A 27,810-nucleotide genomic window follows, 5' to 3' on the forward strand; every position below is an offset into this window, starting at 1 on the left:
AAATTGAAAGGTCTCAAGTTCTGTCTGAAGCAGAGAGATACAATATTGGACCTTTTACACCGGCTGGCGTTGAGATTTTACATTAAAATTTCTCAAACACTGGAAATGCTACGGTCTCATCCTTCCGTGACTTGTTCAAATATTTGGGCTTTAAAGGCTTGTGTTTTTAGAATTCTAAAAAAAACAGGATTGTAAATACAGTTTTTTTTGCAATTTTCTCCCTGCAACATACCCCCAACTTGCGGCCTACGAGGGGCTACAGGGCATTGATAGTCAGGTGTGAAAGTCTCTCCCTATCCTTATTTTTTCCATCTACCAAGTCAGCACCATCAAAACTCCATGTAAAGTAATTTCACACATATGATTACTCACATACCTTTAGAACAACAGTGTGATTTAATGGACATATAATACTGTAAGGTAGGCTATAAGAGAATTCCATGCAGTAAATTCACAATGATGGAACAATCCTGTCATGTTTTTAAATACCTTATAGTTAGTTTTGTTTATGATTTAATTGGTAAGTTCCTTTATTGCTGTTTTGCAATAAGTTTTGTAATAGTTTATGTAATAGTTTATATAATAAATTATACAACAGGTAGTTCCAACCAAGCAATCTGATTAATATTACACTCTAGGATCTAGTCAGGAGAGAACAACGAGAGTAAGTGCCATAAAGCTAAGTTCTAGTCCGACATAGGTGCCAAGAGGCAGTGCATAGAGGCAGTGCATATGCAAATATACTGTAAGATCTGGGAGGTTAGCAAATATTTATATATTAAAATATTTAAGAATTATTCAAATTAGTGAATAGATTAGTGAGATCAGCTCAGTCAGATTAACTTCAGTGATACGGTCAGGACCGAGGCGCTTGCACCGCATCACTGTCGTGCCAATAATGACGGTAAAGCACACCCTCTCGTGTAATATTGCTTAAGTAAACGAAACATAAAACAAAAAAGTGGTAATGACAGTAATGAGCGGTAGGCATCACATGACCGCGGTATTGCATAATCCAATGAAGCACATTGTGTTTGCCTTAAGGCAAAGCAAACTTGACTTTGTTATATAAATTAAGTTTGTCTTGCCTTTGCCAAATGTCTATAAAAGTGCACAGGCTACAGAGGCAGAGACACAGAGACATCATGAAAACTATTGCAGCCTTCTTGCTGGTGCTGTGTCACCTGGCCATCAGTCACGGTAAGTCACCATCAGATGCCATATATTTTCCTTTAACATTTGAAATTTCATTCGAAAAAGAGAGATCCACTATTAAAATAAAATTAAAAAAAACTATGCCTTTTCTTACAAAATGATTGTAAACATGACAGTAAAGCTCATTATGAGTCATTATAGTATACACTATATTATAGCATATTGGGTTTTTGAAACAATGAAATGTGAATTTTAGATACCTTTTTTTCCCCCAAAATGGATATAGGCTATTCACTGTCAAAAATATAATTGTAATTTTACAGTAAAATACTGGCAATTTAGTTGCCAATAAAGTACTGTGAAATTGCAGTATCCTATTGGCAACTATATTGACAGTAAATTACTGTAAATTATATGACAGTATCTAACTGTAGATTTGCATGATTACTACTGTAAATAATTCCACTACCCTGTTGTTAAATTACAGTACCTTGTTGGCAACTTTATTGCCAGTAAATTACTGTAAATGATCTGCCAGTACTTAACTGTAAATGTGGATGGTCATCACTGTGAGACACAAGTACTGTGCTGTAAATTCAGAATTTGGCAATATGAACGTAACTATACTGCACATTACTGTAAACCTTACAAAGCTATGCACCAATACAACAAAAGATAGAAAACTGCTCACTGAAGTTCAACATTTAACATAAAATCTAGTTCTGCATTTACAAGTAGCTGCTAAAGTAGCCGCCCTTTACCTTGATGGAATGGCAAAGGCTTTGCAAAGAAATTCATACATAGGCATCAACTTCACTATTTATATTTGTCTAAGAAACTAATTTCAAGCATTTAAGCATAAACTTTAGATCAAAATGGCTTTAAGAGAATGAAACACATGAAAAACAACGCATTTAATCAGTGTGTCAAAACCTTTAACTGGCAGTGTAAACTAACAATGCTAATTTGCACTTTCATGACTTGCCAATCCACTCAAAGTCCATCAGTGTGAACACTTGTGTGTTCATGGCCTGCCTTCTCTTGGCCTTGGATCCCTCAGAAGGGTTGATGCCGTCAAATCCTCTGTAAAAACAAAATAAATTATTTGGTGATTGATATTTAGACATAAGAGACAAGGCATTCTATCAAACCTGGCCTGCTTTTCCACTGTGCCATTATGCCAGAATACACAAAATAAAAATACTGTACACTATGCATACAGTACAAACATAGACATACTATAAATATACAATTTACAATTTCCCATTTGGCAGACGCTTTTATCCAAAGCGACTTACACATGAGATATTAATACAACACAAGCAAGGATCTAGTCAGGAGAGAACAACGAGAGTAAGGCTAAGTTCTAGTCCGACATAGGTGCCAAGAGGCAGTGCATAGAGGCAGTGCATATGCAAATATACATACTGTAAGATCTGGGAGGTTAGCAAATATTTATATATTAAAATATTTAAGAATTATTCAAATTATTGAATAGATTAGTGAGATCAGCTCAGTCAGATTAACTCAAAGATAATATATATGTAGTAGAAAATCATGCTTATGGCTTATAAATACATATAGTAAACATATATCCTAATACGCATAAGATCAAGTCAAAGGCCTGTAAAACAGGAGATTATTTGGTGATTGATATTTAGACATAAGAGACAAGGCATTCTATTAAACCTGGCCTGCTTTTCCACTGTCCCATTAGATTAGTGAGATCAGCTCAGTCAGATTAATAATATATGATACACGTGTAACGTATATTATCTTTGAGTTAATCTGAATATAGTCATTTAAAAAGACAGTCATCAGTCTTGTAGCTTCTGAATACATGCACTACTCTATTTAACTGAGCCAGATGGAAGCAGGAGGGCCTCAGATGATGGTGAAGAAAGTAAATAAAGCTAAAATCAGTGTGTTCCTGGTTTTGCTAAAGATGTTGTTGATGCCATAAAAGTGATGCCCATCTCCTAACTGGTACCCTTGTACACAATAATATTCAGTTCATAAACAAGTCTCAATGTGGTGCATTAAGAATATTTCAGTTTTGCTTTCATTCTCCTGCATCTGCTGTGAGGAGGAGGTCATTAGCTACTTTGACAAGGGCTGTTTCTGTGCTGTGTAATGCTCTAAAACCTGACTGGAATTTTACTGGCTGGATATTAATTGGGTAAAAACAATTTTTTCTAAAACTTTAGATAAAAAAGGCAGTTTAGAGATGGGTCTAAAATTTGTAAGATCAGATGCATCAAGGCTGGGCTTTTTAAGAAGTGGCTGAACTACTGCATGCTTAAAACTAGAAGGAAAAGTTCCTGTGGCCAGAGAACTGTTGACAGAATAGACAGAATACTAGGACATACTGTGTCAAAGACATCTTTGAGAAATTTTGTTGGAACAACATCAGAACAGCAAGTAGAGGACCTCATCTGAGAGACAATATCCTTTAAAAACAATAAAGAAATTGGTTGAAAACAATTTAAAACAGCTGAATTTTCCAACATAACAGAGGAGTCCCTGTCAGCAGGTGAAAGCTGACATCTTATATTTTCAACCGTCTGAGTAAAACAAACTAAAAATTCCTCACACTTCTCTGTGGAGGCTTCAAGGCTGTGGCTGGAGGAGGGGCTAATGACAGAATCTATGGCTTGGAACAGAACCTTAGAGTTGTGACAGTTTTTAGATATAGCAGCTCTTGCATCCTTAAACATTTTCTGATATGTGAGCATTCGATTTCTCAAGATAACATGGAAGATCTGTAATTTATTAGCCTTCCATTTACGCTCAGCTTTTAACATTCTCTTTGAGAGGCCCGAGTTATATCATTGAGCCACGGAAGAGCTTGAGGTTTTGACCTCCTGTTTTTGAGAGGAGCAATGGAATCGAGTACTGCCAAACAGGTTTGATTAAAATGAGTGACTAGCTCATCAGTGTGACTGTGGGATGTCATGACAGATATATCTATATATGTGAGTTGCCAGGAAAGCCTCAGAGAATTTGGTTCCAGAGGTTGCGTTTAAATGCGAGAGCTGAGTGGAGAGGATGGCTTTGAGGTAGAAGGAAGTAGCGGAGCATCAAATACAATTGCCTTGTGGTCAGACACATACATATCCTTTATCTCAAGATTATTTAGGGGCAAACCAAATGAGAGTACAAGGTCAAGAGTATGGCCCTTTACATGAGTAGGCTCAGTAACAAATTGAATAAGGTTAAAAGACTCAATAAGCTGCATAAAATCAGTGACAAGTGCATGCGATGGGCAACACACATGGATGTTAAAAGTATTAAAATTCTATCATATTTAGGCACAATGAGAGACAGAAGGTCAGAGAATTCCTGGATGAAGTCTTGGTTCAGTTTAGGGGGTCTGTAGACTAGGACACATAGCAAGGGAGCCTTACCATTTACTAGGAAACTCAGTGATTCAAAAGTGTGAAAAGTGCCATTACAGATAGGGGAACATTTTATATGATTTTTGTGAATAACAGCTACCCCGCCACCACGACCAGATAGCCTGGGTTGATGGAAATTAATAAAACCAGGAGGTGTAGCTTCAATCAATGGAGTGAAATCACCTGACTCAACCAAGTTTCAGTAATAATAAAAAAATCGAAATTAAAAGAGTTAATAAAATCATGGCAGATAAAAGACTTGTTAGAGAGAGATCTAACATTCAAAAGTCCAAACCTGACAACTAGGTCGGAGGTGGGAGTGTAAGATCTCTTCTTATCTGAGAGTGAAGTGCAGACAATTAATAAAAGATTCTGAGAGTTGACACCTCTGGAACTGATGCACGCTTCACTATATTAAGTCTTTCCCTGGTAATAACAGGAGTATTGGTGGGGGAGAAATTATCAATGGGACTGTTTTTTGACAGACCGAGCACTGTGGGATATTCTTTTATTTTGTTTTTGTAAACAGTAGATCCTCAAATCATTTCAACATGTTTCTTTAAACATGCATACATACAAAAAAACAAAAACAACAACAACAAACAAACATAATGGCACATAAACATTGTGTATATGGCAAAAACGGTAGTTACAAACAGGACAGAAGACATATATGCATACAAAAACATGTTTATAATGAAGTACAATACCCCCCCACAAAAACTACTGTGGGATATTTTAATTTTGACCCGGAACCAAAGTAATAGTTACTTGGCCCCTGGGGACGTCAATAGGTGACGGAGATGTCCACTCTGTTAATGTATGAATGGATGATATTTTGAGAAACCCTAGCTCTGCCACTGAGTGAAACCCTTCACATGTTTTCAATCAGTAGTTTTTGCAGTGATCCTTGGTTAAAGCGAAGCAAAGCATGCCAAAGCTTCAGTTGTCTGCATCCACTTGCATCAATGTTTTTCTCTCCACAGCCTGGAACTGCGACAAGGTCTCGCAGCTGTCCGATGTACAGCAGATTGATGCTGGACTGGGGCAAGTGGTTGCAACAGACAAACACAATTATGCCTATTTCCTGAGCGGATCGTCCTGGGACAGACTGCCCTCAGACAACATCAAGCATGTCACAGTGGGACACGCAGGGATCTGGGCCGTTGATACCAACAACTACATCTACAAGCTTGTGGCTGGCAAGTGGTCACGTGTCAATGGTAAAAACGGGCCTTTTTTTTTTACATTATTTGTATGCCTTCCTTTCTAATTTGCAAAATAAAAAACACAAGCTATACATTTGAAATATATTTTAGATGGTGAAAATCTGTTTTCCTCCCATGTGCTGTTGACAACAGATATCTAATATGTTGGCCACTCAAAATATATTTTGAATGCATGTCATCTACATGAACAAATATATTTTTGGGGCCTTTTTTTTTTTTTTTTTTTTTTTATTAAATAAACATATGAAGTATACAAAATTATTTTTATATTTTTATTTTTTTTTGTTTACCTATTTTTGTTTTGGTTTGAGGTAAGTTGATGTTTTTAATAAGCCCTTAGTTTTTATTTTAATCTCACCTGTGCAAATTAGTAGTTCGCTTTTCTTCTTGTATGTATTTTTTAAGTATTGTATTTAATCACTTTGCTTATATTTTTTTTTATCACTGAGCAACTAAACTAAAACGTAAAACCAGTAGATGTGAATATCATCAGATCTGCCACGGATTGTACAAGACAAGTGAGGGTGTTTAGCCTGATATTCAGACTGAATGGCCATTTCGTTACCACTCCATTATTCAGTCTGAGATTGCCTCCTTGTTATCTGTTTTCTGTGTGGGGGGGGTTGATTTTCCCCGAACCAATCATTAGTGACTGATGTAACCGACCGCTCTGACATTATTTTCAGTTACACTGATGCTTTGCATATTTACAAATTTTACCAAGAATGTGTGTCGTTTTTGACAAAAATATCGTCTTTGCAAAGACAGTATGTTGGTTAAGGGGAGATTTCAACAAGCATTATTCTGCCGAAACGCCAATGAAAAACCATTGCACGAACGGTTCAAACTTTAGTCCCGCCCACAAAGGCGCTGATTGGCCGATCGTTTTTCCGAGCTAGAAATCGCCGATGAATAGAGCAACACCAGACTCTCCGAATCGCTCGACCAAATCTGAAGAGTGGGCAGGTCACGATTCAGGAGTCTGGAACCAGGCTAGAGGGTGTTTTGAGATGAGATTTAGGGTGTTTTCACACTTGGTCCCTTTCAGCCCTCCAAACGAACTCAGAGCGATTAGTCAGCATTTTTTGCGCATATGTGAACACTCCAAAAGAACTCAGACCCCTCTGAAACGAACCGAAGTCAGACCTCCTCGGGAGGTGGTCTGAGTACGGTTCGTTTCAAGTCCGCGTTGCGGTCCGCTTACCCTGTGCATTGTGAACACAAAGCGCTCCAGGTTCGCTTCGCCGTTTGCCATTGTATTTTAGCCCTGTAGGCTTGCCATAGACAAATCACATGCTATTGCGCTGGGACGCTCGTAAAACAAATAGACGTAACCATGGCAACCATGGTAACGCTAGCAAGACTAGTGGACGAGGAGTAGTTTGGTCCAAGGATGGAACTACTGCACTTCTCCAGATATGGAACGAAGAACACATCAAACGGCAACTGTCTACAACGCACAGAAACACTGAGGTTTTCCTCCAATTTTCAGTTCATACAAAAGCGAGAGGCTTCATTAGGACCACACTGCAGTGCCGCATGAAAGTAAAAAAAAAAACGAAGTCAAAAGTACTTTACCACATGCGAAAAAATGAGAAAAAGCGGAGAATCCTCTGAAATAAAAGACACATCTCTCTCTCCCTCCCTCCCTCTCTCTCTCTCTCTCTCTCGCCCTCTCTCTCAGTGTATTTAATCTACTTTTATTGGCATGAATTTCAATGTAATTAAACTACTTTTATTGGCATGAAGTACAATTGATTATATCAGAGGTTTTGTGATAATCGAAGATGATGGTAAAAGTAATAAATGAATAGCAAATAAGTAATAACAGTAGGCTAATAATAATACGTAACAGTAAATACATAGGCTACATAGCAGTAAAGGTCTGAGCTCCAGAGGAACTACTATAGTGTGAACAGAAAGAGGACTGAGGCCCCATCAGAGCTGAAGTGAACCAGAAAGAGAACTGAGTCCTCTTTCAAATGAACTGACAATGTGAACGCAAAAAGAACTGAGTCCCTTTTCTGTTGGTCCACTTTTTGGTCCACTTTAAGAGGACTGAGTTCGGTTCGTTTAAAGAGGACTATATGTGAAAACACCCTAACTTTACTGATTCCTGTGGGGAAGTTGGGTCGTTGCTGCAGCAAATTGCAGGATCCAGATAACAATACAAACTACAGAACATATTAAAAACTTCAGATAGTGTCTTCATCATGTTAACTGCTCCTGTTGGAAGATTTACAGAACAGATGTATGCAGTTTACAGATTTATGAAGTCACTGCATGCTGACTAAATGTACCTGTACCTCTGTGTTTTTCCTTGCATTCAGGTATGTTGGCGCAGATTGACGCTGGCGGTAATCTTTTTATTGCGGGAGCCAATCACGTCAACAAAGCCTACTGTCTAACGACGAGCGACACTTTGGACTTCAAGGGCGTGGGCTCTGTCGACTGGACACAGATGCCAACTAGCTTGAAGTACTACAGCTGCGGCCCCTACGGATGCTGGGGAGTTGACACGAGCTCCCGTGTCCACCTCACACAGGTGGGATACTGGTTGCCTAACCCTAACCAACCTGTGAAAACTCATACGTCTTTTAACTCTTACACACTGTATTATTATTATTGAGCACATTAATCTCACACTCATGAATCATGACAGCAACTGATGGCAGTCGTTCTGATGTTGACATGTGCATCTCTTGACAGAGTGTGACACCGTCCAACTGCGACAACTCTGACTGGATGCAGATCTCAGGACTGGCCTTGAAAATGGTTGAGGTGGGGAGTGACGGCAGCGTCTTCGGAGTGAACACATCCGGCCAGGTCTACCAAAGGTAAGCCGATACTCCACACAATCTGGTAATAACAGGGCTGCAGTAGATACAAGGCAAGCCAAAGTACTGATAATATTCTGTAAATATAATAATGATAATTTATTCTGTAAACAATACTGTAATATTCAGTAAAGAACGTTCTCAAGATTATTATGGCTTCTATTCCAACACATGCACACTGACTGAAAACATTTCTTTAAAGTACTGCAATATACCAACATAAGGATAAAAAGCAGGAGAAAACAAGTAAACATGTTGCCAACCACAAATAATGCAGGTGCCCCTTGGACCAATCAGTAACAAGATGCATCATCTCTCCAAGGTTCATCAAAATCAGACCGGTGTTGTAGCAGTTATGGCCTTTCAATGTTTACAATTTTGACCTTCAATTATGATGCCCACATTAGGCCAATCACAATTAGGCCAATTGTTTTGAAACGCTATAACATAGTGCCAAAATACGCCATCCTTCCAAGATTCGTCAAAACTGCTCCGGTGGTGTTTGAGATAAGTTTGAGTTTTAAATTTTGGCCCCATTAGGCCAATCAGAGTAATTTTTCAAATGCTGGAACACAGTGTAAAAATGCATCATCCCTCCAAGTTTCATCAAAATCGCACAGTTGTGTGTTTGAGGATAAAATCACGTTTTTTAAATATTGACTGGAATGAAAACCTTCTTTTACTTCATAAGATGAATATAATTGATCCCAGAGGGGAATCAGGTTCAATTGGCACAGCAAGGAATAGGACAAAAATGAAAATCAGATAAAATAAATGAATCTCAAAAACGGAGCATCTTCATAATGCTTGTAAGTTTCTGCTGCCGATAAAAAGAATTCTCCCAATGATCGATTCACAGACTTCTACATTCATCTTCTCTCTCAACAGAACCGGCATCACCAGTAGTGTTCCAGAAGGGACCACATGGACACAAGTCCCCATGAGCGCGACCATGAAACACGTCAGCTACGACCTAGGCCATCTCTGGGTCGTGTCCACCTCTGGTCAGGTCTTTCAGTGCACAGAGTAATGTCAGCTCTATGGCAGATGTACAATTCTGCATAGTAATGATACGTTTCTTTTTGAGAGATTACTGGGCTTTTTGGCAGTAGTTTTTTCTTAGTAGTTTTTTCCTGTCTGTCTTGGCTGTAAACTTCTAACTTTCCTTGAGAAGGCACTCTGTGCACAATGAATAAATCATTAAATAAACTTCTTTTCAAGCATCCAAACTGTCGTTTCTTTGTTGCAGTTCTGACATTTGCCAATCCATAGGCTCTGATGTAACTACCCCTTTGTCCTCATGTTTAGACTACTGTAACTCTCTTTATTAAGACAGCTAAACCTGATACAAGTCCACCTAAATTTGACAAAGTAGATCTACGAATGACAAAGGCGGCTGAGGATGTCCTAAAATGGCCATCATAATTGTGTAGAGAGGGAGGTGTTCCAGGTTGTTTTTCCCCTCTACCCACTCAATTACCATGTCAGCAGAAGAAAGATACACAGCTGAATTTGGGAGAGCAAAGAAATGAAAACCTGATCGTAATGTTGAGTAGAGAAAACTCAAGGATAAAAGGAGACTGGAGTAGCTGATCGGACTGGAGGAGGATGGATTGGATGAGAAAAGTGAAGTTCCGTACATAGCATTTACTCGACTGGTAAGTTAGCTTGCTAGCTAGAAATTCAATAATTGAGCTGGAAATTCTAGTACATGCTGTGCTGATGGCTGAGGTAGCTGGTATAGTTACCTGAAATGCCTTCAACTTAGGCTGCCAATCAAATGAAGGGGCGGGAGCTTCCTCTCCAAGACGAGATCTGGGTGTAAACATTGTAGCCTTGTAATATTAAAAATTTACTCTGAATGTCTTCAAATGAACATAATCAACATAATCATTGGGGTCTAACAGCATACTCTATGTTTGTAGGAGTCAAATTATGGATGTAAACACATCCGCATTGTTCACATGGGAAACTCCGTTCATTTTTAAGACACTAGAATATTTCATATGTGTAACACTAAATACATGTTCAAATTTAAAGTCCTTTTTGGAATGTCTAAAAATCAAATGCAATAACAAAAAATCTTCACTACTATCAACAAAATGAAAAACTTTTCAAAAGAGTATGTTACATTTAAAGTTTATCATTACAATTAAAATAACTGAACATAAAATTAATTAAATGTTTTAGGCTGCAGTGTCCATAGCTTTTTTTTATTTGACAGCATCTTGCCTTTCATTGGCATTAGGCCATAAATTCTAATCAGCGTCACGCCATGCAGCTACTCTTCCTAGCGAGACATCAGGGACAAATAAAGCTTTGTGTTGCGTATCCAACCTTGGCATGCCTCAAGCATAGTCGCAATGAGCGTGTCCTGACAATGTGGATCATGGTCATACATAACTTTTTTTTTTTTTTTGCACTCAAATGCATTGAGAAAGTTGGGAGTAACACCGTGAACATTCTTGCATGGTTTTGGATCCATCATGGTGGAATCGCATACTTGTCCCATATGATGATGAAATTGGTCAACTGTTGCCCCTCCGCTCTGCAAGCCCATCCAGAAATACTATGTGTGCTGTGTTACAGGCCCCAGTTTATGAGAGGAAAGGTGACATTGTTGGTATGATGTCTCTTGTTGATTGTCTGTTGATTATGTGTGCAGCAGTACCGATGTGTCCAAGACAAATTTCCTTTGGGACAATAAATCTGTTTTTTTTCTTATCTTATCTTATCTCATCTCATGCTGGTGGATGACCCCATTTTGGCAGACAGCCGCACAAATTGTATGTTCCGACCTCATTCCTCTGGAACATCATTTGGCTCGGGTTAGGGTTAGGGTTAGACCCATTTGAAATCACACATGTAGTGTGTGATTTCAAATGGGTCACCAAATGAAGAGTTTTGCACATGTGACTATCGAGGCACCACATCTGCAAGTGATTTTCTCAAATCTGAAAGATGTTTGAGGTATCTGTGAACATAACACTCCTATGTGAAATTTGTATTTACTGGTTGCATTTGTGTTAAATGGTTTGCAAAATGTATTTTAGATAGTGGTCACTGTGTCAATGCATTTGCAGTTTGTTACCAGAAATCTGAACAATCAAGAAAAGCTGTAATAATGGAAAGAGGTAAAGAAACTGACAAGAACACCCTACTATTGGCTACAAGTGTACATCACATTCCTCTGAAAAAAGGTTTGCCTAATAGCTAGTTTTTTAAATTTAGAAAACAGAGATGAAATGCAGATTGAGTGGAGTGGATTGAGTGTGCTTATAATACAGCAGTGCAGACACCTCACTCTGACCTATTAAGGCAGAGAAGAAAAAATAAAGTATTCTATGACATGCATTACATGTTATTCCTCTCATTCACATGACGTGGGACCAGTTTTTATGAAACATCTGGATCACATCCTGAAAGCTAAATGTTAGGAAAGGACTACTGCATACAATTATGCAGCCAATGTTCTGATGCTAGGATAAACCTTTTGCATGACCTGTTGCCTCATGTTTTTATTTTCCATACTATGCAACTTTGATCCTCAAATATATACTGAACAAAAACAAACACAACACTTTTGTTTTTGCTCCCATTTTTCACGAGTTGAAATAAAAAAATCAAAGACTTTTTCTATGCAAACAAAGGCTTATTTCTCTCAAAATTTGTTCACAAATTTGTTTAAATCCGTGTTAGTGAGCACTTCTCCTTTGCCAAGATAATTCATCCACCTGACAGGTGTGGCATATCAAGATTATTGCACAAGTGTGCCTTGGGCTGGTCCCAATAAAAGGCCACTCTAAAATGTGCAGTTTTATCTTGAAAAAAGACATTTATTAGGCACTGAACTATGGATCTCACATGACTAGGGCTACAGATATGCATTTTTGAAAACCAGTCAGTATCTGTGCGACCACCATTTGCCTCATGCAGTGCGACACATCTCCTTCGCAGTTGATTGTGGCCTGTGGAGTGTTGGTCCACACCCTCTTCAATGGCTGTGCGAAGTTGCTGGATATTGGCAGGAATTGGAACACGCTGTCGTAAACGCCGATCCAGAGCATCCCCATTGTGACCGGCTCAACTAGATTTTAACTATAGACCAGTAAGACTACGCCACCTTGGGACTTTCACCCAAACAACTAGCTGGTTGAACTTGTAACCAACAAAAGAGGGTTTCCACATACAGGTTAATTCTGCAGAATTAAGACAGAGACGTGCGTTTCACAATAAAACATAGAATTTATTTTCTTCCATCAACCACAGTTAAAAGTTGCAGCACACAATTGGGGGGGGGGGGGATTTGCACGGGCATTAAATGGCACTCTGGCTAACACCACTCGTGTAGGAAACACCACACATACACTGCAAAAGAAAAGTGATCAATTAACACTACAGGAAAGCATGCAATAAGGAGGGAGCTGCTATACTGGACACCACACCAGAGCGAGTACGGCCACAGCAACTCACTAAAAACAACACTTACAACTGTTAGCGTTAGCAGATAGGAAACCAGAGCCATGGGCATGAATGCTTTACAGGCATGAATATTTAAGGCAATTGATAAAAAACAAGGCAAAGCAGCAGTGGCAGACGTCCTACAAAATACAAAAAGTTTGTTAGTTGCTCTGTTAAGAGCACATCCACACACACTGTACACCAAGTGGGATGAATTAATGTGGAGATTACCTCAGTGGACACAAACACATTTGCTGCGTCTCCTATCACCCATGGATCTCCCAGCAACTTATTGTAGCGGGTCTATTGTGGAAGGCCAAATACAGCAGTACTGGAACCTCTGAAACATTAATGTAACAATCACTAAAATTAGCAGTGAAACAGTTAGAGGAAACAAAGGCTACACAGGAAAACATACCTCTCAATGAGGGACATCAGAGCACCACACCCAGGGCAAAAGGGGAAAGCATTCTGGTAGTGCTTCTACCTGGGGAGGTAAATATTTATACCACACACCCCTGCTAACTGGATGATTGGCAGCACTCTGGTGTGAAGCTCTGAGGAATTGGCGTATGGAAGTCTGAGGGAGTGGGTGTGTCTGCCAACACCAACCACACTAGTAACTCTACCGGTTACACCTAACATATTCAATGGGTGACATGTCTGGTGAGTATGCAGGCCATGCAAGAACCGGGATGTTTTCAGCTTCCAGGAATTGTGTACAGATCCTTGGAACATGGGGCCATGCATTATCATGCTGCAACATGAGCTCTGGTGGACATTCCTGCAGTCAAAACTTGTGACATCTGTGGCATTGTGTTGTGTGATAAAACTGCACATTTTAGAGTGGCCTTTTATTGTGACCAGCCCAAGGCACACCTGTGCACTAATCATGCTGTTTATTCAGCATCTTGATATGCCACATCTGTCAGGTGGATGGATTATCTTGGCAAAGGAGAAGTGCTCACTAACACAGATTTAAACAAATTTGTGAACACAATTTGAGAGAAATAAGCCTTTTGTGTGCATAGAAAAAGTCTTTGATTTTTTTATTTCAACTGAAAAAATGAAAAATGAAATGAAAATGAAAAATGGGAGCAAAATCAAAAGTGTTGCGTTTATATCTTGGTTCAGTATACAACATTACAGAATTTTGTGTTAAGAATTTTGCACTTTGAAACTCTGCTGTGAAAATTGAACAAAGAAATCAGTGCGTGTGTGTGTGTGTGTGTGTGTGCACGTGCGCGCACGTGTGCATGCGTGTGTATGCACCTGTACGTGGTTACAGTCTAAGGTAGGGTGATTTCCAAAACTGCCTCTGTGTGCAATTAATAGGTAAGGACCATCATTCCTAAACCCTCTATAGTTATTATTGTGGCATGCAGTTGTGCACCTATTACCCAGAATCATATCCAGTGCTTTATTGACAAAAAATACTTTTGAAAACTGAATCCTCCAAGGCCCAATGTGGAGTTTTTATGTTTTATAGGCTATCTGTTTTTTTTTTAGGTTTTTTTTTGCACTTTTCTTCTGAACGTGTTTCCAAATTTGTAACTGTTTTTGTTTTTGCATGTTCTATTTTTTGCATGTTCTATGGAATTTTGAGGCAAAAATTTGTTGTGTAGAATAGACAAGTGTTGATATTTTGTATATTGTATATTTGTATATTTGTATATAGTTTACAACGGAGAGCAATTTGGATGAACAAGGGCAATGGCGTTTTCAAATCAAGCCTTTGACAATGTTAATACTCATAATACTGAGGCATGACACAAACACTGCTTCCCCTGTTCTTTGTGTAGTTTAAGGTGCTATGTGCCGCTTTGTTCTCGTGTGGAATGTTCTTCATCTAATCTGTGCTTTTCTCAGATGCAGCCACCATCCGTACGGGAATTCAATTTGAATTATTTCCTCAACTGACTAGAATGGGAGGTTCTCCATCAGATAAAATGATTGAAGGGTTTACAGTAAATGCTCAAAATTTCCGTCCAGCTTCCTTGAAACTTCTTGCAGAACCGGTTGGTGCTGTCCTTGCATTAGGACTCATGGGTCAGATCCATTGTAGGCCTACTTTATAAAATCAGACTTGCAGGACAGCAGCTACACAGAGATAGAGAGGAACATCCAGAGGTGCAAAGGCTACAGAGGCAGAGACACAGAGACATCATGAAAACTATTGCAGCCTTCCTGCTGGTGCTGTGTCACCTGGCCATCAGTCATGGTAAGTCACCATCAGATGCTGTATATTTTCCTGCAACATATGAATTATTCCATTCCAAAAAGAGAGATCCACCATTTGAAAAAAAAAGCCTGTTCTTACAAAATGATTGCAAATGTGACAGCCCCTTATGGGTCATTATAGCATACTATAATTATAGTTCATAGCCAGTGTTGTGTTTTTGAAACACTGAAAGGTAAATTTTAGATACCAACTTTTTTTTTTTTCCCAAAATGGATATATGGCAGTGAAACCCTTCATATGTTTTCAATCAGTTTTTGCAATGATACTTGGTTAAAAACATAAGAAAACAGGCCAAAGCTTCAGTCGTCCTCATCCACTCACTGATGATGTTTTCCTCTCCGCAGCCTGGAATTGCAAGGTGGGCCCACGGCTGTCCTATGCATCACAGATTGATGCTGGACAGGGGCAAGTGGTCGCGACAGACAGATACAATCGCAACTATTTCCTGGGTGGATCGTCTTGGTACAGACTGCCCTCAGCCAGCCTCAAGCATGTCACAGTGGGACACGCAGGGATGTGGGGCGTCAGCACCAGTAACTACATCTACAAATTTGTGGCTGGCAGCTGGGCACGTGCTTCAGGTAAAAAGGGGAGAATTTGTTACATTATTTGCATGCGTTCTTTATTCAAAACACAAGCTATACATTTCAAAGACATTTTAGATGGTGAAAATATGCTGCTGTTGACAACAGATATCTACAAGCATGTTCAAAATATATTGGCCACTCAAAATATAGTTTGAATGCATGTCATCGACATGAACAAATACATTTTTGGTGGCATTTTTTTTTTTTTTTTTTAATGTGTCTAAACATGATGATATGTTGTTTGTTTTGAGATAACTTCATGTTTTTAATAAGACCTTAGTTTTTATTTTAATCTCACCTGTGCAAATTAGAAGTTTGCTTTTCTTCTTTCTGTATTTTTTAAGCATTGCATTTAATCACTTTGATTATATATGTTTTTATCACTGTGCAACTAAACTAACATGTAAAGCCAGAACATGAACCTCAGATCATCCACAGATCTGCGATGTATTGTTTGAGACTAATGAGGGTGTTTTGAAATGAGATGAACTTTATCGATCACCTTGGGGAAGTTGGGTCATTGCTGCAGCAAACTGTAGGATATAGATGAAAATATGAAAAACAGAATATATTAAAAACTTCAGATACAGTGTCTTCATCATGCAAATACATTGCTCCTGTCAGCTAGAAAGAATTCAGACTGACAGATTTACAGAACAGATATTTGCAGTTCACAGATTTATGAAGACTAAATATACCTGTACCTCTGTGTTTTTCCTTGTCTGCAGGTTCGTTGAAGCAGATTGACGCTGGCGGTAATCTTTTTATTGTGGGAGTCAATACCGGCCACCAGACCTTCTGTCTAAGGAATAGCTACACTTTGGGCTTCAAGGGCACAGGCTCTCTTTCCTGGACACGCATGCCAACTAATTTGAAGTACTACAGCTGCGGCCCCTACGGATGCTGGGGAGTTGACACGAGCTCCCGTGTCTACCTCACAAAGGTGGGAAATTGTTTGCAGAACTCATGAAAACTCATAAGTCTTTTAAATCTTATATACTGTGTTACCATTATTATTACTGAGCACATTAATCTCACACTCATGGATCATAACAACTGATGGCAGTCGTTCTGATGTTGACGTGCATCTCTTGACAGAGTGTGACTCCGTCCAGCTGCTCCAACTCTGGCTGGACACGGATCTCAGGACTGGCCTTGAAAATGGTTGAGGTGGGGAGTGACGGCACCGTCTTCGGAGTGACCACATCCGGCCAGGTCTACCAAAGGTAAGCCGATACTCCACACAATCTGGTAACAACACCCAGAGGGCATTCTTTTTTGTGATTATAACAGGGTATAACAGGTTTGCAATTGTTACAAAGCGAGACAAAATAAAAAAAATACCTACATTTTGGCCCCATTAGGACAATCAGAGTAATTTTTCAAATGCTGGAACACAGTGTAAAAATGCATCATCCCTCCAAGTTGCATCAAAATCCCACAGTTGTGTGTTTGAGGATAAAATCACATTTTTTAAATATTAACTGGAATGAAAACCTTATTTTAGTAAACATGTTGCCAACTACAAATAATGCAGGTGGCCCTTGGACCAATCAGTAACAAGATACATCATCTCTCCAAGTTTCAGCAAAATTGGACCGGTGTTGTAGCAGTTATGGCCTTTCAATGTTTAACATTTTGACCTTTAATTATAGTGGCCCCATTCAACCAGAGTCATTTTTCAAATGCTGGAACACAGTGTGAAGGTGCATCATCCCTCCAAGTTTAATCAAAATCCCACCATTATGTATTTGAGGATAAGTGTTTTTGAAATATTGACTGATGAATTTAAGGTTGAAATCTTTTCTTCTTTACTTCGTAAGATGAACATAATTGATCCCATAGGGGAATTAGGTTCAATTGACGCAGCAAAGAATAGGACAGAAATTAAAATACAATAAAATAAAACAATCTCAAAAACGGAGCATCTTCATAAGGCTTGTAAGTTTCTGCTGGTGAAAAAAATAATTCTCCCAATGATCGATTGACAGACTTCTACATTCATCTTCTCTCTCAACAGAACCGGCATCGCCAGTAGTCGTCCACAAGGGACAAGATGGACAAAAGTCCCCATGTGCATGACCATGAAGCACGTCAGCTACGACCTGGGCAAACTTTGGGTCGTGTCCACCTCTGGTCTGGTCCTACTGTGCACACACTAATGTCAGCTCTATGACAGATGTACAGTTCTGTGCAGTAACGACAATCCAGTCCATAGCACATCTTTCTCTTTTAGTTATCGAAGACATGGGATTTTCTTAAGGCAAAGTAAACTGTTTAAGTGTCTTTTTTTGAGAGATTACTGGGTTTTTAGGCCAATATAGTTTTTTCCTGTTTATCCTGTCTGTTTTGGCTCTAAACCTTGTGCACAATGTATATATAATCAATCTTTCATTCTACCTGAATTAAAATATTTGCATCCAACCTGTTGTTTCTTTGTTGCAGTTCTGACATTTGCCAATCCATAGGCTCTGATGTAACTAGCCCTTTCACAACACCAGCTTGGTCAGAATGCTGCAGCTAGGAGTTTAACTGGTGCAAACAGAAACAAATCACATCACCCCAATTCTGGTATCTCTTCACTGGTTACTTGTTAGACTCAGAATTGGGTTTTAGGTTTTACTGATCACTGATGACGATGTGGCGTCACGTGCAAATATATATTTAGATACAGTAAATCAGAGTTTGGTTGCAAAAACATTTTCAGTGATCTAACACATCAGCGGTAAACGTCAGGTTTTGGTGTCAGTCCCTCAGAATCAAAGAGCGAGGGCTTCTTTCTTTCTAGAGCCGCCATTTTGCCCCAAGAGACGTTCAATAATCATACAGGGAGAAATCCATCATAGAAGAGGAGAGAGACCAGTTTCTGACAGCTGCTGCAACAGACAACATGTTGCATTTGAGTATGGGGTGCCGCCGTGATCACAAACTAGCTAAAGAGTCAGTTAGCAGCTATATTTATATATCCATAAGCCCACCTTCGACTGAAAGCAACACAAAATCACTAAATGAAGTAGAAGTAGACGAGGCAGACTGAGGGAAAGTGGGTACACCAAAATGGTAAATTACAACACTTCATCACAAAATAACTCCTGGAGTGCATGGAGCATCACAAATTGATGATTTGTCACATTGTTAGAGTATCTGAGGGTGATATTTTCCTCTAAGTCTTTTGGCTTTGCCTGAGGAGGCTAATGGAATCACTATCATCTTTTAAATTACTTCTTAAACTTTAATTTGAAATACTTGCTTCTATGTGATGTCTTTATTTATAATATTTTTTACCTTCTATTCTCATCTTATTTTGTGGTGCCTTCGGCTTTTTAATTTATGTTGATAGTGATGTTTTCTTTTATTTGTTTGTTCAGACACTTTGTAAACTCTGATTTAAAGAAGTGCTATGACAGGAGCCCACTGAGCAATTTTACGTTGATTAGACGTTTAAAACACATCTAAATGGCCATAGCCATCTAGGCTAAATTAAGTTTAAATGGGGTTGAAAAGTGAAAGTTTATTAGATGTCTATACATAGACAATATTATCCTGGACTATATGAGAGCTACGCATAGACGCAATGTTGAAATTATTTCTTGTGCTCAGATAATTATCTTGTAGGCTAGTCTACAGGACTTCTGTGGTGCATATTTTTGGTATTTTTGGTTTATTCATTGTAATAATGTATTTACTGCTTGGTCTAAAATAGGTCTATACATAGCCGTTATGATCCTGGGCTATATGAGAGCTAAAGCATAGACGTGACGTTGAAATCACGTCTTTTGCTCAGTGGGGAAAGTCAAGTCAATCAAGTTTGTGCATTTTTTTAGCCCTTTATCACAAGCATGTCTCAAAGGACTGTACAGAGAATGAGCCTAGCTAAATCTAACTGATCAGCAATCAACCATAGGACAGAATGATAAATGATAAACATCAGGAAGAGCAAGACTCACAAAAACAGATTATAGCAAGACATAACAGCCTACATATTCTACATAGCCTAACCCTAACCGGCACCACCAGCCTGAGAGGCTCCATGCAAACTTTATAAAACTCCCATGAAACAACCTTGTTAGGCAAAAAATAGCAGAAACTTTGGGTGGGCCGAGTCACAGAGGGATCGCCCACCGGGACGGCTGAGCGTGCAATAGGTGCCGGGGACGACAGTGACGAGAACATGGTCAACGAAGATGACCAGAGAAAAACAGAAAACAGAGAGAGCTGGGGCCACTAATATCCACAGAAGCAAGGGCAGAACTCGCAATTCACATCCACGATTTACATGTTGAAAGGGAAGGAGAACGGATGAGAGAGGGTATGTTCAGCTATGTTCAGCTCAGCTAAAACCAACAGGATCGTCACGGCAAGCAGAATTGAGAAGTTTGGAAAAGAAATTGATTACTAACATTTATGCTCTTCTCTTAAGAACAACACAACTGTTTGTCTTTTTTAGGCCAGAACGACTCGTCTCATTGTGTAAACTCATTGCGGCCCATGACAAAATGGTCTTAATTTTTGCTTTTATTATATCCTGGTTTTAAACTTTGTGTATTTGATTTGGATGTATATTGTATTTTAGTGGGACCCCAGGAAGAATAGCTGGCACCTTTGTGTACAGCTAATGGGGATCCTTATCAATAAACAAATAAACGTGGTAGTTTCATTGAATCTACTGGCTGCATGTCATCGAAGTTATACAATGGACAACTCCCATCACAGGTGTGTTGGCACCCATACCCGCTCTCAACACACATCATTCAGACTGTATACTTTTGTTGGGCAGACACTGTCAGTCTGGTTCCCTGTATCACTTGGCATTCTTGCCAAGTGACACGTGAGCTGATCTGATGGGTGATCTGTCATGTTTATTTATGCAGCTTGATCAGAAGATGTTTGTGAGAACAAGGGCACAGAGGAAAGAAAAAGATAAGGGGCCTGTCTCACATAGTCAGCGAAACTTTGCAACACGTGATGATTGCCATTGTTTGTTTTTTTTTCCTGGCTAACTGGTCTCACCAGGTCATTATCGTAAAAGAGGATGTGTTCTCAATAACCTACCTGGTAAAATAAAGGAAATAAATAAAATAAATAAACAAGCACGTTCACAAGAAAAGGAGCGGGGTTTGTAAAAAACATAGCTAATCTCATTTTTTTAAGATTATTTTTTGGGCATTTTTGCTTCATTAGCCTGCCACAGTAGAGAGAGGATGACATGCAGCAAAGGGCACAGGCCGGATTCAAACCCATGCTGCTGCAAGTTCAATAACTTTATTTGTCCCCGGTGGGGCAATTGTTTATGTAGCAGTGGGACGCATACATTTAGCACACATAAAACACAAGGCACATAAATACAACACTAGACCAAAAAACATAAATACACAGTAAAAATACTCAGTCAATTAAAAAGATACAACATTATGCAAATAACTACCTTTTCCTCCTAGAGTTTAGGAGGGAGATGGCAGAGGGTATAAAGGAGTGTTTGTATCTGTTTGTTTTAGCTAGTGGAAGTCTGAGGAGGAACCAGATGGCAGAAACTGAAACTGTTGATGTAAAGGATGGGAACTATCAGACAGGATGGATTCTGCTTTCTTATATAACTGTTTGTTGTAAAGATCCTGCAGAGTTTCCTGTGCAGTGCCAGTTATTTTGCTACAGACATTAACCACCATATTGAGTACATTTTTGTGTTTTACCTTGAGAGATTGATACCAGCAGATAAATGAGAAAGTGAGCACAGACTCAGTAAAAGATTGATAAAACATTGTCATCAGGGTCCTGTCCACCTGGAACTTAGAGAGTTTCCTGAGACAAAAGAGACGCTGCTGGCTTTTCTTGTACACCATGTCAATATTACTGTCAAATGTCAGTTTATTATCTAGTATAGTTCCCAAATACATACAGGACTCCACTATTTCTATATTATTTCTATATTCTGCAATTAGGACTTAATTATTAGCTAACTTAAGTATTAGCCTTAATACGTGCTCTACCAGTTGAGCCACCTGGGCGTCCCAGAAGGTCATATGATTAAGCAGCCTGGAGAAAAGTAAACAGAATATAAGCACACACATAGAATAAAAATAAGCAATGAAAGCCATAATTAGACTATTGTGGGGTTATGTAAAGACACTGCCAACAATTTCAATACATTAAGTAGACTGTAAATGCATTTAGGCTCTACTCTCAAGAACAACACAACTTTTTTTAGGGCAGAACGACTTGCCTCGCTGCGTTCGCTGTTCATGTGGAAGCTTCATTGAATCTACTGGCTGCTATTTACTTTTTCATGCCGCTTGCTCACAAAACTGTACGTTACAAACCGGTGTAATACTTAACAGTCTCTCCAGTGGGGTCTATATAGGAGAGGGGGGTAATAGGGTTCAGGTACCGTTCATAACACAATGCGGAATGTGTTGCTTTGTGTAAACAAATACACAATGGTTGTGCACAAAACCTCGCAAGGAAGCACACCATGAATATCACATAACAGCCACCACAGTTCTGTTCCAAGACGGTTGTATTTTCCATCCTGTTTCCTGCTCTGGAGCAATGTGTGTACCCACACAGAGCGTTTATTCCTACACCTCTGCCTGCGTCAGTGTAAACAAGCAAATAGTAAACATGTTGTCCCCCACCAGTGATGTAGTTCCACCCTTGGGTCAGTCAGTGATTGCTGAGTGGACTTGAAATATAAGTGAAATTGTATAAACATTTTCATATGGGACAATGAAAGGACAGATTAACCATATATTTCTGTTGCCTACTCTCCTCAGAATTAGGCTGACAGGTTATATCTTGAAATGTAGTAACTGTAATTGTCCTGTTGTTACTCAGTACATTACAAAATATAAGAAGTACAATACGCAATAAATACAATCCATACATTATACAATGTACACTACAATACAATTGTGATCATCACAATTCTGATAATCATCAATTTAATTATGAATAATATAAATGCTAAATGATATAATATATAGCGATAGCGATCAACACCTTCCTCAACCTGGGTCTCATTGTTGATGCATATGAATTATGCATTTATACAGGATACAGCAAGACTTATATTTTGTCATGTTGCAACAGTGAACATCTACATAGTTGATGCATGCATTTTCAACCCAATTACGCAGCAGTGACACATATTTTTCATTTGAAGCGTTCAAAAGCGTTCAACGCATTCAACACAATAGGTCTGAACGAGGCATAAGGATTCTCATGGTGTCCCTCTGCCAACCAATCAGCGCTCGAGCCTTACATCAAGCATCAAGCTTGGTGGTGTCTTTTATAGTTATTCTCCCCCAGTGCTCTATGGCTGATGGCCCACAGCCAGAATACACAGAGGCGGGCAGACAAACACAGGGGGTTGTCTGTATTTACCTTGAACGAATGTCACAGAGGAGGAGGGATGGCGGAGATCAGGCATAATGAGCTTAACAATTAGTGCCATGTGGGTGTAATTGGAGTCAATGGCCTGACTGGTAATGCAGACATATTGGAAAGCGATCTGTACCCCTCCCCCCCCCCCACGACCATCACTACCACCTGCTTTTATTGGGACTCGATGGAGAGTATTCATTAGCATGTGGCTCTTGTTGTTGGTGCCGGGGTTAACCGTGATGAGAGACGACAGCGATAACCTTGGAGAAAGATGCCTGGCTGGGGGGAGATAAGCATGGATGGTTAAGGAGGCCGGCTAGTAGTTGAAAGGTTGCTGGTTCAAAACTCCTTGGTAGTGTGTGTGTGTGTGTGTGTGTGTGCATGTGGATGTGTCTGTGCATTGGTATACACTTGAAACTCTGTGTGCTGAAGTCCCCCTGAACAAGGGCATGTAACTCCCGTACCAGCCTGTGTCAGAAATGGCCACAGGAGACTACCGTTAAACTTAGCTGAAGATACTGTAATGCAATATTTTGTTTCTTTTAGTTTCTTGTTTTGTGGGAATATGTATGTATTTATGCATATCTACATCTATCAAATTTAAATCTATTCTAGTTTAAAGCTGGACTATGGTTTTATGTGAAAATACACCCATTTTGTCTACCTAAATCACAAAAGTAGGGACATAGAAGAGCGTCACATCTCCGCTAATTGAGATGTGTAGATTTGTCCTATTTTCCCAAATTAAATTCTGGTGTCAGGTTTGGTCACTTCTCCGCCCACAGGAAGCGATTAATCAGAATTTAAGAGCAAAATCCAAACTGTCTCCCAACCAGCAGCAGAGAAAGCTGGACTCACCAGCGTTAGATCTTCCCCTCTCTCGTCTCTTTGGTTTTCTTTCATATAAAGCAGTGGTTCTCAGCGTGGGGTCTGGGGACCACCAGGGGTCCTTGAAGTGGTTCCAGGGGGTCCACCATTAGAGAATGTAGAAGCATGACTATTTTGATGATAGTTTCTCTGTTATCTCTCTACCTACAATACAGATAGTCATGGGATTCTGGACAAAATCGTATCTAACAATAAAAATATTCTCAGATTTGGGTCTGAGAGGCCGGGTTGGGAAACATGAGCTGCTGTGTGACGTTTACTGATGCCATGTTACTTGATTTCTTGGTGTTGAAATTCAAAATTTTCAAACAGTTACCGCTTGCTGCTATGTGGAGCTGCCAACATGCAAAGTTTTTAATTTGAGCTCAAAATCCTCCCTTTTAGCTGTACAATGTGTGTGTGTGTGTGTGTGTGTGTGTGTGTGTGCGTGTGTGTGTGTGTGTGTGTGTGAATGTGAATATGTGTTTGCTACATGAAATTTATCTCATTTTAAAAACTTCCAACTTTCCCCATTCCATTTATTTCCCTCACCATATAATTAACGCAATCCTAAAATGTTGATTGGATGTACAATATAAAAAAACAGTGATCCTGCATAGCTCATTTGATTGGTTGACATCGGCGGTGGTGATTGGATGCTGCGGGAGTCGACTGGAGGAGAAGATGACAGGGACGGTTGCCAGGCAATCAGTTGCGATTCCCAATGCAAGATTGACTGAAATCACACACGTGCTTGGTGGGAATGTGCTAATTACCCGGACAGACTGCCAACACCTATTATCACCCCAGAATTAGACCCATCAGCCATGTTTGGAGAGGCAAAAATAATTAGCAGCAATTTTTTTTTTTGTACCCTCTAGTGGTGTGATTTTGTCAGGGCAGCAGAGCCTGGAGGGCTTGAGATCAGACAGATGTGAGTGTGTGTTGGGAGGAGGGGTGTGTGTGTGTGTGTGTGTAGGTGAGTGAGTGGGTTTGTGTATAAGTGTGTGTGTGTGTGTGTGCATGTGAGTATGTACGAAGGTGAATGAGTAAATGTATGCATATGAGTGAGTGAGTGAGTGTATGTGTTACTGTGTGTGTATGATTGTGTGTGTGCATGAGTGTGTGTGTGTGAGAGAGAGAGAGAGAGAGAGAGAGTGGGAGAGAGACAGATTTGTGCATGTCTTACAGATGTATGTATGTTTGTGTGTGTGTGTGTGTGTGTGTGACCTCTAAATTCAGGTGTAGAACTGGGGAAATCCAATCTTGTTGAAAACCACAAATCCACATCTTTGTATATATCAAGGTGGTTTCCATGGAAACCCAGCAGTAGACACACACTCAAACTAAGACGACTGAACACTTTATCAAACTGCAATTTCGAAAAGCAGATTGATGCTAAAAAAAAACAACAAAGCCAATGTTTATATAACTTGAGACAGGGTTTTTTGTGCTTTTTTTTTTACTTTTTTTTTAATTTATCCAGGGAAAACTGACTTGACTAAGTATGCTTTTTCATCAATGCCTTGCTTCACACTGACACTGTTCCATATTTACTTACATTTATACAGTATATATACAGCATATAGTATATAAACATTAACTAGGCTACCGCCTCTCTTACCACTTGCCTTTTTCACTGGGCTTCAGTCTAATGTTACTTAGCCACAAAAACTGTTATTTGACTCCGATGAGATTATTGCTGCCTCCGAGAAACAGCGATAGAGAAGTGCCACAAAAAGAAATAATAGAAGAAGAGGGAAGTAGAAAGACAGTCAGCCATCTAAAGTAAGTCTCCTGTAAAGAGAGTGTCCAGTGGAGGATGGCAAAAATTTTAGATTTTGGACATTTAGCTCAGTGGTTCTCAACGTGGGGTCTGGGGATCACCAGGGGTCCTTGAGGGGGTTCCAGGGGGCCCCCCAGCAAATTGATGACTTGCAAACTTAACCATTAAACACAATTAGAGAATGTAGAAGAATGACTGTTTTGATCATGGTTTCACTGTTATCTCTCTACCTACAATACAGATAGTCATGGAATTCTGGACAAAATCATATCTAACAATAAAAATATTCTCAGATTTGGGTCTGAGAGGCAAGATCTCATCAAATGGGGGTCCGTGGCTCTAATGTGGACTAAATTAGGGGTCCTTGATATGAAAAAGCTTGAGAATCACTGATTTAGCTGATGCTGATGAAACGTACAGTAATAGAGTTTGGTGTCTTGCTCAAGAAATCCTCAGCTGGCTGTAGCAGGGATCAAACCAGGTGACTTTTACAGACACTGAAAAAATGAGACTACATCTCCCACTGCAGAAAAACTACATTATAAACATAAATAATGCAAAACAATAATACAGCTTGTTGACATAATGTGAAAAATAGTCCACAATACTGCAGTTATGGTCAGTTGTGTATTTCCTGACTGTCTTTCAGAAGTTTCTATCGGGCTTCGGGTTCCGAAACTGAGGTCCAGGGACCCCCAGGAGACCCCCAGTGGACTTTCAGGGTGTCTCCAGCAAAATGGATAGTTTAATTTCACTATAACCTCAATCACTATAAGTTAGCACTAGGAGAGAATGCCTAATTATTTTGATCAGAGGTTTTACTGTCTCTACTGTTATCTTCCCACCTGCAGTAGAGACGGACAGAAAAAAATCTTCTTATACGGGGGTTCCTGTGAGCAAACCTTTATCAGATGGAGGTCTGTGGTCTGAAGTGTCGGTACTTGCGGGTCCTTGACATGAAAAAGCTTGGGATCCTTTGTTGGAGATCAAATAGATCCACATTTGGACTCAATCATATTTTATCCCAAGTAACCCCACCTGAACAGATTTTTTGTTAGATATGACTTCATAGAACTACAAGCCGTCTATACTGTAGCTGAATACAGTGAAACCCCTGATCAAAAAAAGTCATCTTTACACAGTCTCTCCTGCAGTGCTGACTAGACCCACATTATGCCATGGACCCTTATTTGACAGGATTTTATCCCAGGGACCCCCAAAATGGGAAGATTTTTGTTGCTGTTGATTTACACTGAATGTAGAAAATATTATGAACATCTTCCTGATATTTAGTTGCAGCCCCTTTTATCACAATCCACATCTCAGTTGTCTCAAAGCTTCAAACTCCTTCTCCTTCTCCTTTGTGATCGGTATAGATTTAATAAGGGAAATCAATACGGGATAATGACTTTTACCTAAATTCACCTCATCAGTGGACTTCAGGAAAAGAGGAAGTGTCCCTAATATTTTGTACATAAACAACTGTCTACACTATATGTGGGGAAATAAATAGTGGTGAGAGTGAAACCTATGAGTAGAATAGTCATTTGTATACACTCTCTAATTGGGATATTATAGTGAATTAAATTATAGGGAAATTAAACTATTCCTCATTTTGTTTGGGACCCCCTGGTGGTACCTCTGAGTGTCCCCTAACTCCACTTTAACAACCACTGTTCTGGTAATTTATTTATTTTATTTTATTTTCTTAAAATCACATGATAATAGAGAATACTTTTCATAGGGGAACCCGCCCCTCTCAAGCCCCCCCCCCCCCCGGTGGTCCTCGGAGTCGGACCCCACTTTTGGGAACCCTCCCCGCACAGGGCACCACTCTCGGGGTTTTGATGTGCAGCAGCGCCACCCTG

The 27,810-nt window shown here is 39.5% G+C and overlaps 2 protein-coding genes across 2 annotated transcripts; both read left to right on the top strand.

The window, feature by feature from the left end:
* Positions 1-1,145: 1,145 nt before the first annotated feature.
* LOC139656229 (fish-egg lectin-like) lies at positions 1,146-9,649 on the top strand. The gene is made up of 5 exons (XM_071533733.1): positions 1,146-1,200; positions 5,540-5,821; positions 8,113-8,327; positions 8,492-8,619; positions 9,508-9,649. The coding sequence occupies exons 1-5, from the start codon at positions 1,146-1,148 to the stop codon at positions 9,647-9,649; spliced, it is 822 nt and encodes a 273-aa protein (XP_071389834.1).
* A 5,503-nt stretch (positions 9,650-15,152) lies between these two features.
* LOC139656228 (fish-egg lectin-like) lies at positions 15,153-18,333 on the top strand. The gene is made up of 5 exons (XM_071533731.1): positions 15,153-15,301; positions 15,667-15,903; positions 16,638-16,852; positions 17,008-17,135; positions 17,930-18,333. The coding sequence occupies exons 1-5, from the start codon at positions 15,247-15,249 to the stop codon at positions 18,069-18,071; spliced, it is 777 nt and encodes a 258-aa protein (XP_071389832.1). The 5' UTR covers positions 15,153-15,246; the 3' UTR covers positions 18,072-18,333.
* Positions 18,334-27,810: the final 9,477 nt, after the last annotated feature.

The sequence above is a fragment of the Centroberyx affinis genome, unplaced genomic scaffold (assembly GCF_046629955.1).
Source record: "Centroberyx affinis isolate AG114_WGS23_722 - 3 ecotype Tasmania unplaced genomic scaffold, CSIRO-AGI_Caff_v1 ptg002417l_1, whole genome shotgun sequence".
NCBI classification, from domain to species: Eukaryota; Metazoa; Chordata; class Actinopteri; order Beryciformes; family Berycidae; genus Centroberyx; species Centroberyx affinis.